Raw genomic sequence first — 13,743 nt, 5'->3', positions numbered from 1 at the left:
TGAGGCGAACCTTCGGGCTTACCTTGCGTAAAAGGCCAAGAACTTCACGTAGAACCTCCAGTTGCTGACACACTCAAAGAGCCAGTGGGAGGCAACCAGCGCCTGTTAATTCACACACCAGGGGCGGATGGACACCGCACAGAAGCCGACACAGCAGAGGCGCTGTCGGGACTGCAATCACTACAGATGCAAGGAAAGGTGCCCGGTCTCGGTCACCTAAGTGACTGTCCGGTCGTTACGCTTCTAAGCTTGCGTTTTGTCGACGTAGAGGTGCCCCTATCCCCCCCCACGTGGTCTCAGCATGCCACCTTCCCATAGGCGCAAAAGACATAACCACTGTTACACTTAGACTCGCGCCCGGAATTTCTTTACCTACGAGCCTTTGCCGGCCTGCCTGGCAAAAGAAGGCGATCTGATGCAAGACGGAAACCGACTTCGCTTCTTGCTTCAGCCCCATGTAGTCGACTTGCATATAACGCAGGGAGGACTACCAATACTCCGTCACACTCAGGAGCCGAGACGGCGTCTGTCTCCTGCAGGTACGGGGTACTTGGCAAGCGCGGTCTGCTCGCTGGGAGCGTGTCAAGCTTCTGGAGCTTACGCAGCTTACCAAAGACTTACGCATGGCCTGTGGCTTGCAATTGATCACAGGGTAATTCCCTGGAAGCAGCCATGTACAAATACTCACACCATTCGCCAACTGGAAATTAGCGGTCTTGGCCAGTAGACTACCACCGACTGAAACAGGGCACAAGCATGAAGCTACACAAGGTTAAGTGGATAGCTGTCTCCAGTGTTCTCCAGGCTGCATACCCTCAGCTGCAATTCTCGGAGCCACGCGCCCCACACGCTTGCAGCCCGCTGCAGGGCTTCCGCGCTTGGCAACGTGACAGCAAGAAGGACAAGTGCACCTCCCATGAATGCCGCCGCGACGTGCAAGTGAGCGTGGCCGATGTGGTCGTTGCATGACAGAAGAAGCAGCAGGAGGGCGCCCTTTGCCAGCTCACTTCCCAGAAGACCGCAACAAAGGTCTCTCGCGACAAAGAACGTGCGACTTCGCCAGATACGCTTTTGGAGTGCTCTGCGAGAAGACACAAAACACATGGTCTTCCTGGGGAACACACTCGCAGTTTCAAGAAGTTGTATAGGGCAGAAACTTAGGGACAGACTCAGGCAGGGCCCGGCGAACAAGATCTGGTCTCTTCATCAGGGAATGAGCTCGCACCAGCTCTCGCAGCCGAGATTCAAACGGTGCTTGGACCCGCGGCCAGCTATGTCCCGACAGAGGTATGACGCGGAGCACAGTGTTATTGTAGCGAGCCAGGTTGTAGAAACCATTATACCAGCATAACACCATTCCTCCGTCAACGAAAAAGGGACCGGAAGCCTAGAGCGCCAAAGCAGTCCCCCCCGGAACCTCTTTAGTGACGGGTTTTTTCTAAAGACCGCGCGCAGTCAAGTCACTTCAGTCCAACGGCTACGACTCTTTGGAGATATGCTGATGTGGGAAGGGTACAGACATGCACTTCTGTGTGGTGCTCCGCACCGGCGAGGCCAAGTAAACAGCATTTCCCATGTATGCATATACTAATCTTTTAGTATGCTCCTCTGTACTGCAACACGGCCCCTCACTTCCTCAGGAAGAACTGCACGTTCCGAGTCCACGGCCCGGGAGCAGCACGTGCAGCTTCTTTTCCTTTCCAGTCTTTCCAAGCCATCCACTCCCTCCTCAGCTCCTTGCTTTGATGTGCCTGAGTGTCGTGGTTTCTGATCTTCACGAGGCCGCCACCGCCATCTTCTCGGTGCTCGTCTTCAGTCAGACTGCCAGCATGGCCTCTTCTGTTTTCCCGTCCTTCCTGCGATTTCGCTTCGTCCCACCTGGCCACCGCTTGGCGCGCAGCAGCGGGGAAGTGCAGCGCGAGATTCATGAGGCCAGCCAGGATCAACATCAGAAACGGGAACACGCGATTACGGTCTGAGGAGAGGCGTGGCAAGCCTGGGTCTCCGTCAGGCAGGGCCGTTGTTGCTTGCCATACGCTCACGGCTAGTACCGCGCAGGCCAGTGTCATCCGAACCGTCAAAAAGTGCAGAAGCGACCGAGCGCAGCCGCTCTCTGAAGATGGCAGAAGGAGTGCGAACTTATCTGCGTAGCCAAATTGCAGGTTTTCAAAGGGAACCCAGAGGTGAAAAGGTTGGAGTGCTCCCCCACAGAGCCAGGCCAGACTTGTCAGCTGGTCAAGCTGCACTTCCGCCTCAGTGCAGAGTGCTGGTCCCGAAGAGGTTTCCGAGGGCGTGCCGGAAAGCTCCAAGCTGAACAAACAATGTTGTTGAGGAAAAGCAGAATGCGAGTGAGAAACACAAGAACCCCAGAAAGTGAGGCAGGCGAAACGTTGACAGCACGTAAGGCGTGAGCAATCCCGTGACTTCTGCGGGACCGGTACAGGACAGCAAAATAAGAGGCAGGCACCGCGCGGGGAGTTGGTTCTTTCTTCCATATCTGGTGGGACGCCGTACCTAAGTGGAAGCACGCGGATCGACCCTGCAGGAAAGTGGCTACGCCGCATACAGGACTGCTACCCGACAGCTAGTATCAACTTTTGAAACACGTATCCTGGCGGTATGCCAGTACTCTAGATGCTCGTGTGATTGGTCAAGCGCACCGCAGGCTTGTAGAAAAAGAGAACATGCCAGAGACAGTTTTTCAGTAATTCCCCATCAAGACCTAACAACATTTTGCGAAGATAGCACAGTTCCGAGGAGCCAGCCCTCGACTTATGTGTTCGGACCGTTCCGTCTGAGGTCTGTCCGACCTTGACCACTGCAACGTCATTGGACGAGCTATGTCACAGTAAAGACGTCATGTTTTTACTGTGTTGGGCCGAGGAGAGAACCTTTGCCTTGATAACAACCATTCTTCTGTATGGTCGTTGTCTAGTTGGCAAAACGCTATCGATGTTGTTTCCTGTTGACCACTGTTTTGCGCATGGAGCTTCTATAGTGATCATCCCGGAGTAGAGCGTCCTCATGAATGCCAGACAGTTCGTGTATCTCAGAAAAACTTGTGCAATATGGATTTGGGATCGTAGGACCAACATCTTTGGGAAATGTGTACAGGGAAGAACACCGCCCCTTCTTGTCTCAGTGACATGACCCGAACAGTGGACTGTATCTGCGCTTCGCAGACTGAAGCTGTTCAATGCCCCGTGTACCGTATAGCTCAAGACATCGGGCAGAAACACTCAAATGCAATGCGTTTCTTGGTGAAGACCCGTGGTTGCCGGTGTTTTTCCATCTCACCTTACGAGGCCAACTGTGGCGCCGGGGTACTTCGCGCCAGTTACGGCATTGGCGACCTCGTAGCCATGCGCTTCGTACGCATCAGCGTCCAGTTGAAGCAGAACGTCCCTCTTACTGCCTTTCTGAGTAGCCTCTTTTCTGAGACGGACAACAATCTTTGGTCCATCCACGGGCTCCCCTCCAAATCTTTCGGAGTCAGCGCCCTGCTTGGTGTGGATATCACCTCCAACGGATGCTGGGTTCCCCAGCTCCCACTCGTCATGGCTCTCTGATTTTCTCTTGTCGCTGGAGACACTGTCTGTTGCCGACTCGCGCTCTTCTTCGGCCAGAAGGGCCAGCTCTTTGCTGTCTTCGTAGGCGCACTCTTTTACAGCGAAAGCACATTCTTGAGGCAGCGCTGCGTAGGGAGCCCATGTTGGAGTTGCGCAAAACGAGTTTAGCTTATTTTTTGCTTGTTCCGGCGCCTCGGTCAACTGTTGGCTGACTGGATGAGACTTAGGTTCCCTGGACCGCAGCGAGGTTGTTCGACAGAGTGCCATACCGCCTCCACAGTTGAAACTGCTGTGGTAGACGGCGGCCGCTTCCTCGTCTGCGTCGTCCTCGTCCGCGGAGCCGCCTGAAGTAGTCGAGTTGTCCCCCACATCGGATGAGTATACGACTCCCGGTGTATCATCGAGAGAAACTGAGGGGCCCTTTACTGGGGCTACTGACCGAATATCCCTGAACGGGCCCAGAAAGGAAGACGCAGCAGACTTGCATGCAGGACGCCAGAGTGGGGCGCAACAATATACTCGGAGTCATACGTGTACCTTGTCCCGCAGCCTGAATATTGAGGAAGCCGCTTACCTAGTTGCAACACCCCGTGGGAGACGTGCTTTCAGTCTTCAGTGTCCCCCCCAGCTAACGAACTGCAGCTCTTATGTCCCACGCCAAGAAAAAAAGGGACTAGTCCATCTTCTGTTTTCACGTTTCCCTCACGACTCAGTTGAGGCTACTGCTGCTGCCTCGGGGGGGTGACTTGTGTTTAAACGGCTACTACTGGACGCCTTACAGGCAACACGGACTCTACTCTCTGCATCACAGGTGCCCCTTGCGCCCTCCGGCAATTCCCTGCCACACCACGGAGATTGCAAGGCGTATACAGGCAGAGATTTGGGCACTACGCGCTCAAGCACACTTGCGGCAAGGACACAGAGACGCAGGACTTTGGAAGCGGGACTGAACTACGGAGATAGTCCTGTAAACGCGCCCGAGGCGCAGACGACGACAATCTTTTTCGTCTACCAGCTTAGAAGATCCGCCAGGGCTGGCGGCAGGTACGGGCAGGAACTCCTGACTCGTGCTTTGACTTCGTAGATTCGCCGGTCTGTGAACCGATCAAGGGCAGGGCAGTAAACCACTTTCCTACAAATAAAGCACAAAACCAAATACCTCAGGCCGTTCTGGCCCGCAGAAGGCTCAGGCTTCTCAGTCGAGGCCTACCTGCAGGTGAGAGTCTGTAAAGAAACACCGCTGAACGGGTGAGACCCACCGCAAGATCGCAGACAACGCTATGGCCCGCAACTTCCGTAGGCAGAGATTACTAGTTTTCTCTGCACCGTCTTCGTAGGATTCCACCCGTTTGAGACACGTGGTGTAAGAGCGACAGCCATCAATATCATTCCGCCGGTGCCGTTTTAGTGCCATACTTGCTGTGACGATTTCGGTCGATGTCACTTCAGTGAAGCCGTAAGGTAACGCTCTTTGCACGCTTGCTTATAGGTCAGCAGGATCGAGCTAGCGTTAGTGAATCCTATTCGGAACGGAGACCGCCATCAAAGCGCTGTGTTACCGTAGTCGGAGTCCGACTGCGGTCGTCTTAGGAGCTGTCGATATGACGGGCTCTCGGATCCACTTCTCGGTCGCGTCTCGAAGTGGCGAGCAACCCGGAAATGGATAGATGCGACGAATCGGCAGGGCAGACGTACTTGCGAAGGAAGGCGAGGGTAAAGGAAACCCAGGCGAGGTAGCTGACGGGATAGATCACTAGGAGAGCGCTGCCGATTGCAAAAAGGGACCATGGCGAGAAAACTACACCACCCACACTGACGGAGATGGTCTTCTCCGCAAAGGCAAGGCCTACGGAGAGGAAGAGAAGATAATCGTGCTCGGCTTGCACCGATGAAGGCAGTAAGCGAAATGTTGCAGCTCTTTGATTATCGACACAATACCGTCCGTTCCACCGAACACTATCTGGAATACACGGATACTCCCAGGTGCAAACACCGCCGAACGAGGACCGTCAAACATGTGTACAGGTGAATATGCTTACACATAGGGGCCGTCCCCTCAGGATCTGGCTCGAGCTTCGCAACAGAAAGAGAAGCTGCGCGGTACCTGAAAGGCCCCGCAGCCACGACGGAGCGAGCGTTTTGGCCGTCCGAACTCCTCGCGTCTCCAGCACTCCTAACAATCTGATGCAACGAAAGGAATTCCTGGAGTGAGGACCGCGCAAGGAGGGCTCACAAGAGGAGTCCTTCCAGCTTTCACAGCTTCGAGACTTCTCTCCCGAGGCTCGGATGGGAACACTTCAAAACTACCGGAAAAGACAAAAGCTTCGGAACCATGGCAGTGTCATTTCAACTATCCTCCCACATTATTTACAACTACGCTCTTGCAGAGGCTTGCTGCCAACATTTGGAGCTCAGCAAAAGCGCACTGCGATGATTCGGCAAGGGTTGGGGCCGTCACGATAACAAAGCCATTTAGAGGCTTGGAAGTCCCGGTTGGGTACCTTTGCCGGTATATACTGTGCGCCGTTACTCGCGGCATATGAATCCGAAGTAGCCCTTTGCTCTAGTGCAGCTTACCTGCGCTTGCCTGCACGAAAGAGATCAGCCCGTAGTCGAGGACGAAAATCCAGACGCTGGCCGGCAGTGCGATATTCTGAGGTAAATACCTCCAGAGACCTTCCTTTGTCTCTTCGCCTCCCTCCCCTGTCCTCCTATTCTGCTGGTGTCGTCTCTCCAGAAACCTACGGAGAAGCACGAGGCCATACAGAACTCCGAAGACCGCGAGAAGAAGTACGTGAATGAGGATACAAGAGGTGAAACGACTCAGGACCTCAAACCGATCACTGGCAGCCTCAAGATAAGCGAGGACAGCAGGAGAGACGTCGCCGAAGTCTCTGGCGGTGGAAGCCGGCGAGTGGGATGAGAAGATATTTGCCTCCAACTGGGTCAGGTGTCCTAGAGGAAAAGCATCAGCGTCAACATACGTGTAGACAAGATTCACAGAAACAGAAGTGTGTAGACGCATTGTAAAGTGATTGATTCTGAAACGAAATGACAGGCCCTACCGAAGTAGGTTGTTGGAAACAATCTACTTAGACAGGCTAAAAAGCAGCCGCTCATGGGCAAGCTGCGGAATTCGGCTGCGCTGCTGCATCACTTAAGAAAAAAACAGCGACGCCTTGTCCGCGGGTTGACCCAGCTGGGAACACCCCACGAGCGCGAGCCGCAGTTCATCACTACTCAGGAGAACCCGCCGAACACCACCTACCACGACACTGTCTGCGGCTCAAGATCGTAGCTACTGCCAATAGTCTCAGGTGCCCTGTCGGGGTTGTTCCGAGAAAGTGGCACATGCACTGATTTTTCAAATACGGCCAAGTATGTGTTTGTTCGCCCAACTAGAGCTACACTTCGCAGACCCCCCTGTCATCCTGGGCTCCTCAGCAAGTGACAGGCGCGCACGGCACACAGGCGAGCATAAAAGAAGACGGTTTTACCACAGAACGGAAACAGGTACATCCTCTCACGCTGTGCAAGGAGCTCACCTGACAAGGACAGGGTAAGGCCTTCCGAGGCCTGAGAGCTTGCTTTGTCGCTTGTCAAGAATGTATGGACGGGCACCAAAACGGGCGCCGAGCCAACCAGTTGGCCTACGCGGCAGACACGGAACAGAGAAAAAGGACCAAACTGCTTAACATGTGCCTGCAGCGTTCACCACACACGGCGTCTGTGGAAGCCGATCCATTATGGCTGTGCCATTAGTGCACACTATTGCTACTTGATTCAGTGCACGAGCCCGAGCAAGGCTGAATTCGAGAGCACCCTCGTAGCTCCTCCGAGTGAAAAGGCTTTCATATTTCAGCTTACCGAGAGCGAAGTATTCTTGTCCTTTCTATGATGGGCGGCTACCTGTGACTATGAAGAACCACCACTCGACAGTGATAGAAATTTACATGCTACGCTTGTAAGGAGAGAGAAGTCTTTTAACGTCTCTCGGAGCTCGTCACCGCTTCCACGTAGTCAGTCCCTACATGCTGCGGTGCGGTAATGGAGGGCGTCATCGGTGGAGACGCGAGGAAGTTGCAAAGTAGATCTGTATGTGGCTTATTTTTTTCTCAGCTTACTGATCATGCAAGTGCGCCTACCACAGTCGTAACGGCCATCCCCGGAGGAGACAAGGAAAGCCCGCCCCAGCTGTTCCGGATCCCAGCCTTACTTCCAAAGAGACTCCAAGAGAACAGTCTGCCCCACAGTAAGTCTGCCGAAGACGGAAGGAGCTGCGGGGCGCCGAGGGTCTGAGGGGATTCATCAATGATTTCCACCATGGAGGCAGGCAACTTAAACTGGAGCCCGAAGTCGCTGAACCGTCCGGAGAAGCTTCGCCACATTTCCGGCGTACCTGTAAGGACGCAGAGAGCCTCTTGTCAGTACAGCTAGTTCGATGTCGCAGACACGAATTCCTACATTAAAGCCGTTTCCGCTCTGGGTTTTTGCCCACCGAGCAGTGCTTCGTGGCTCAGCTAAGGCGAACGCGAGCGTAAATCCAAGTAGAGCTGTGAAGCGGAAAAGGGAAGCACTCAATGAAGACTCACGCGCGACTCGCCACTATGCGCCTCGGACAAAAGCAGTGGTCGAAAGGGCACGTGGCCAATCAAGTGTATGAGCGAAAAGAAGTCAGTGACTCCCGGATGGAGGACACAAGCACCAGTTCGGACACGTCTACGAAAAAAACCCAGGTCTAAGAACGCACGTGTTGCTACACGTGTAGTATCCGTAGAGACTATTCAGAGCTGGTCCAGTGCTAAAGTTCCGGCGCGTGAATAGCTGTCGAATGTCTCTGATCGGTTGCTAACCAGAAGAGCGCAGGCACTTCTTCGTATGCTGTCCGTCCGAAGCTTCAATAATTCTTCAGATCGCTCTTCACTATCGGCCTCCCCTGCCCCTTACCAGGTATTGCACCAGTTACTGCGACAAGATTGAGAGTCTTTGATACGGCCAGCCATCCAGCACCAACGAACGAGTTCACGAGCGCCGAGCCCCAGCAGGTCACATCGGCCAAGAATGGGACCAAAGAAGCCCCGGAGAGCCAAGGCGTCGACCGTCTCAACTCGACTGTGTACGTAGTGGTAGCGCGCCGCTCATTTTCCTCTGGCGTTGTACGAGTGCCGCGGCTAATAGGTCGCCGCACTGTAATCGTGACAACTTTCGTTTCTCCCGGCTTGAGACGAAAGAAAGCCGCCTGGTACTTCGGACGAATAGAAGTGCCTGACGCATCCAGAATGGACTTGAAAACGCTTTGGGTGCTGCAAGTCCGACTATATGCATTTGTCTCTGCACACTTCTCTGCATACTTCTACCTCGGATGCGAGGAGTGTCACACTCCTGGCTGTGCCGGAGCGTTTCAGACAGAAGACAGGCTCCGAAGGAAGCCCCTGGCATGTGCTCGCTGGCCCGTTCGCTCACACACGCTTATCTTTAGGTTAGGGGCAGGCTGAGGTAGACGAATAAAGCTAGGCGCCGCTCATAAATCTACGTCACACTCACTTCTGCTAGATACAAGTATCATTTTAGCATGCATGAAAGACCGCACTTTCCTTAACAGCTGCTACTCTCAGGACATGCTCAACCCCCACCCGCTAGCAGCCTTCATGGTGTTCTTTGGCTCTGCGACAGTGTGCTGGACTTGATCACTGTCTTGTATTCTTCTTCACACTGCACCTTCCGAAGCCTCGGTCAACAAAAGGCTTGTCGACTGCAGCAGACACGTCACTGTGCACGATTGGCAACTGCTACACTGGAACTGTTAGTGTAGAGAGATGCCCGACAGCGACCTTACCGTCGATAGTCATCTGAGAGCTAGGGATCGCCTCTTCAAGCTGGAGCCCCACAAACTTTCGATCGTGAGGCACGTCTGCAGTGAAGTGAAAGCTGAACAGGTGGAAGCAAAAACAAGCAAGGTTCGTTCAGCCCCGGCTCGCTATCAGCTGAAAACGGCACCTAGAACAGGTATTATTTTGCAACGAGAGACCCGTAGTGACTTGACTCCGGGTACAAACAAGGCACCAGTGGGAACCGCCTCACAGACGTCGGGCTTCGAGTAAAATAAGCACCACTACTCTGCAAGTCCAGCTGTAGAGCACGGCAGCACTTTCGGTCAGTCCGCGAAACTGGAGGTCGGTCAGGCTAAGTGAGGCATAAGTGTATTAGTATGAAAAAAGTAGCACCTAGTAATGAGTCCCCAGCGTCTACTCAGTCATAGAAGACGGTATGAGCCATAATCTCCCTGGCAGACACCACCGTTTCCCCGTGCGGGCTCGTTGGTTGTGGGGAGAAAAAACATCATAGAGATGTACGGTATCACTTAGGTGGCCGAAGACTTCCTTGGATGTTCGCCTCCGGATATATTTGCTGTTTCCGCGTGGGGGTGTAGAAACACTGCTGGCCTGGCCATCTCTAATCAAAGTAAAGTCCGTCGAAGGAGACTCGGGAGTTCCTGCTGCCACGGAAGTACACGTCTAAGTCAGCATGCAGATGCACTGTCTCTACCCAGCAGGCTCTGAACACGCACATGGCGGGGTCGAAGGGAGGCTTGAGCGTGCTTCCAACCACAGTCAGCTTCTTAAGCAAGGGCTCTGGTTCTAGTTCTACGTCTTGCTGTCTTCCGCCGTCCGGTGGAGAGACCGTCGGATACCCCCTAATCAGCACAAGAAAATACAGCTCTCCTTCTTCAGTCTGTTCTCCTCCCTGAGCCTTTGCAACGGTTTTGATCGGGATAACCTTCGAAGCCTCGTTGGGCTCAAGCCGCACCCGCACGCTTTTAGCTTGACCGGTATTCCTTCTCCCCTCTTCTCCAACGAGAATATCCGTATGGCTGTCACCTGCTTTGAATGTGACAATGTCTTTATCAGTACCCTCCGGAAGCCTCAGGTAATACAAATGATTTTGTGGCGAGAAGACTGAAGGCTGTAGAGTACCGACCTGTGCATCAATGCTGGCAAGGGCAGCGCGGCCCTTCTGAGGAGCGACGCAGTGTAAATGCACCGTGTAGGTGACTGGCTTGACAATAGCTGGCAGCCTATCTCCCACGAACAGGTCTTCGCATTTGCCTGGGCTGCTGCAGATGTCAAGAGAAGCAGTCGTCGCAGAGTAAACTACAGCGTTCACATGATGAACGGAGCCAGCCTCCCCACATGTCAGCATATAGAAGCCGGTGGTTTTGTTCTCGTTCACCGAGTCAGCCAGGGGATGATGCTTTCCTGCAGAAGGCGTTGAAGAACCAGAAAAAAGACTGCTCTCGCCTTGCTCAAGCTTCACAAAGAAACCGGGAGCTGCTTGAGCTACTATTGTCGCGGACTGAGACTCGGGCAACACTGCTCTGTACTCGGAAACCTCTGGATCAAAAGCTGGCTGGAGCGTAGTGCTGCCAACTCCCTTTGATAGGGCAAGGTGTGCGAGTCTTGGCATCAGAGACGGCTGGGCTGGGACAGCTACTGGCAATATGAAAACAGGGCGGCACACAGCAGACGAAGAAATAGGTTCCAATGAGCTGGGAAACAGAGCCGCTGTGTCGGAGGAGTTCTCGGGGCTACTCGAAGAAACGAACGGAAGCACGGAAGAAGAGAGGGAAAGCGGAGTCGTTTGCGATGACGAAGAGAGAGCCGTACTGGCTTCTTCTGGTTCGTCACATACATCCAGAGAGAGCTCGTTTGCCTCTTCATGGGGTTCTGGAAACTCAACCGAGATTCTTGAGACGGTGGAAGAGGAACCTGGAGAAGACAGTAAGCCCGTGTAGCAACGGAACTGTGGTCCTGGAAAATCGACTAGCAGTCCTACCAGCATGACTTTCGATTTGTTGAGGGCCGTCACCTTCTGCAGTGTGCTCTCATGTATACCTAGACATGATTTCTCGAAGTCCACCCTCTCTCCGGACTCAGACGGGTAAATAGACATTAGTGGCGACCCTACAGTAGGGATTACACATGAACCGTAACCTCGAAAACCCGGAAATACAGGACGCCCCGCTCCCGCGGAGTCTCTTGCGTTCTGGAATCACCGTTTTCGATACATGAGCTCAAAGCAATCGCTGCAGTTCTGTGCACTGCCACTCAGGAAATTTGTGTAGACCTTGTAGACGAGCATGAGTAAATGCCCGTGGGATACTCAGGTGACTGCATGGATACTGAGAAATTGTAACTAGGAGTCTAGGGGACTGAAGCATCTTCGCTTGCGCTTATTGTCTATACATGTTTGGTGCTTGCCTGTACGTCTGAACTTTCGTCTAGGGTTCCTGGTCAGCAGAAGCAGCGCAGCCTTGGATACACCGGAGGGGCACTGCACGACAAAGTTCTTCGCGTTAACGGGAAAGGTAGAAGGCTCAACAATGCACTGTGAACCGGCATTCACTCCTGCTGTCCCACTAGTCTCTTCTACTACGAAGAAGAAGTCTGCAGGTGTTTTGGGAATGTCTTTCACTGTTCGAGGAAGATGCGTGGGGGCTTCCGTGACCTGTGCTGGCTTAGCAAGGTATTTCACAGCCGGAGGTGGCGTTGTGGTTGAGCTGCTCGCATCTGCTTTGCTCGATCCTTTCTTTTCTGAAGACGGTAAAGAAAACGACCAGGGGAAGGAAACTGCGGGACCTGAGGATTCCGGTTCCGACAGCTTTTTGCTTGCTTCGTTTCTAGGCCACCACGAGGAAGGGAAGATACTGGATTGCTGGTGAGATTCCTTACCCTTTGTATCCATCCCCCTGAAAAAGGATGAAGAAGGGGCGGAGGGCAAGGATGAAAACAGATCCAGTCCCGAAACCGGAGTGACAATTCCTTTAGACGTGTAGGTATCATAATGAACAAAGGGAGTAGAGTTAGACAGCACGATAATCAGTAGAAACCACCTGAGCAAAAGAATGCGGGTCAGCCCCCGCATTGCAGAAAGATTTGAAGCCCCTTGGGCAGGCTCCTGGACCGTCATCTTGACAAGGTCCTTACGTCGTGCCTTCATCAGTGTTTCGCCGTCTCCTCGTAGCCCAAAAGCACGGGAAGGGCTTCGGCCTCGCGTAGTCTGTCGGCTGCACTCTTCACTCCCCCAATGAGCCGGGCCCACTCTGATTCTGACCGAAGGAGTATGACACGGAAAACGACAACTAACGACTACAGAGGAAGAAGTGGTAAAAGTGTACGAAGACCTAGGGGCGGGAGACGGGACGGAATAGAAGGAAAAGTTGTAAGCGGGAAAGACAGCGGCCGAGAGAGAGCTGGACAGGAAAGAAGAAGGTTCTAGAGAGAAGTGGCAATAATCGGGTTGTAACTACAGAGTAAGGAGAAAAACGCGACAGCTTCATTCCAGGCTGACAAGAAAGGATGATGCGGCCTGTGGGTGGCAGCACATTTCAGAAAGAAGCGGTGTAGAATCAGACTTCCGCGCTGTGTCCCTAAAGCACTACCGCCTTGCACTTGATTTCAAAATTGACTAAGCTGTTCTGGGATGTCAAGGAATGACACGGACATGTCTTCAGACGGATGCCCGGCGGGCCCGAGCGAGGCGGGTCGGCAGAGACAGCGGCCGGCTTTACCTCACCGTTAACGGTAAGACAGGCTCGAACACAACAAGCACACTGCAGATGCACAACAAAGAAGACAGAACACAGGTGCGAAAAAAAGAGATTTGAGAAGAAAACCCGGAGAGAGACGAGTCCCCTCCTCAAGATATAGAAATCGACCTCTCTGGCGGTCGGGGACCGGCGGTTGTGCCTTTTGGTGGCGTCACCAGAAGGCGACTGGAACTTGATGACATCGAGCTCCTCTTGGTGATAAGGTCCGACTGAAGAAAGCAAAACGCAAGGTAATGCAGAAGAATGAGAGAGTCCAGGCTTAGCTGCTACTGCTGTTGCGGCCCTCAAATCTCAGTGCAGTCGCACAGTAGTAGGTACAGAGACTGGAGGGTCCTGTCGTGCAAGCTGACCTAGGGGCAACGGTTGGGACTGCAAAGAGGTGTCACCACTGCATATAAACGACCAGAACACCGGGGGGTCGTCGTGCATCGTGGGGCGGCGAAGGGAGGACTGCGGACCGTCTTTACGGAAAGGGATGCCTGCCCGGAGCAACCGGGCAGAGGACTCAAGGCAAGACGAGAGCGTCACTGAGCTCCGGGACACGAGACGAGAGGGAAGAAATTCCAA

General features: G+C 53.6%; 1 protein-coding gene across 1 annotated transcript in view; it reads right to left on the bottom strand.

Moving 5' to 3' along the window:
• CSUI_000048 (morn repeat-containing protein) overlaps positions 1 to 13,580 on the bottom strand; it is a 35,406-nt gene extending 21,826 nt beyond the window's left edge. Inside the window, exons 1-13 of the mRNA XM_068060283.1 lie at positions 11,828 to 13,580; positions 10,138 to 11,335; positions 9,363 to 9,497; positions 8,517 to 8,872; positions 7,786 to 7,968; positions 7,115 to 7,219; positions 6,147 to 6,524; positions 5,265 to 5,415; positions 4,582 to 4,701; positions 3,298 to 4,017; positions 1,633 to 2,310; positions 814 to 1,081; positions 23 to 102 (exon numbers count right to left, since the gene is read on the bottom strand). Of these exons, the coding sequence (XP_067927731.1) occupies positions 23 to 102; positions 814 to 1,081; positions 1,633 to 2,310; positions 3,298 to 4,017; positions 4,582 to 4,701; positions 5,265 to 5,415; positions 6,147 to 6,524; positions 7,115 to 7,219; positions 7,786 to 7,968; positions 8,517 to 8,872; positions 9,363 to 9,497; positions 10,138 to 11,335; positions 11,828 to 12,566 (5,111 nt within the window). The 5' untranslated portion in view covers positions 12,567 to 13,580. The remainder of the gene's footprint in view (positions 1 to 22; positions 103 to 813; positions 1,082 to 1,632; positions 2,311 to 3,297; positions 4,018 to 4,581; positions 4,702 to 5,264; positions 5,416 to 6,146; positions 6,525 to 7,114; positions 7,220 to 7,785; positions 7,969 to 8,516; positions 8,873 to 9,362; positions 9,498 to 10,137; positions 11,336 to 11,827) is intronic.
• Between the last annotated feature and the right edge of the window lie 163 nt (positions 13,581 to 13,743).

Source organism: Cystoisospora suis (assembly GCF_002600585.1).
Source record: "Cystoisospora suis strain Wien I chromosome Unknown contig_23, whole genome shotgun sequence".
Classification (NCBI taxonomy): Eukaryota; Apicomplexa; class Conoidasida; order Eucoccidiorida; family Sarcocystidae; genus Cystoisospora; species Cystoisospora suis.
The sequence above is the reverse complement of the archived record's forward strand: the minus strand, read 5'-3'. Positions and strand labels throughout refer to the sequence as shown.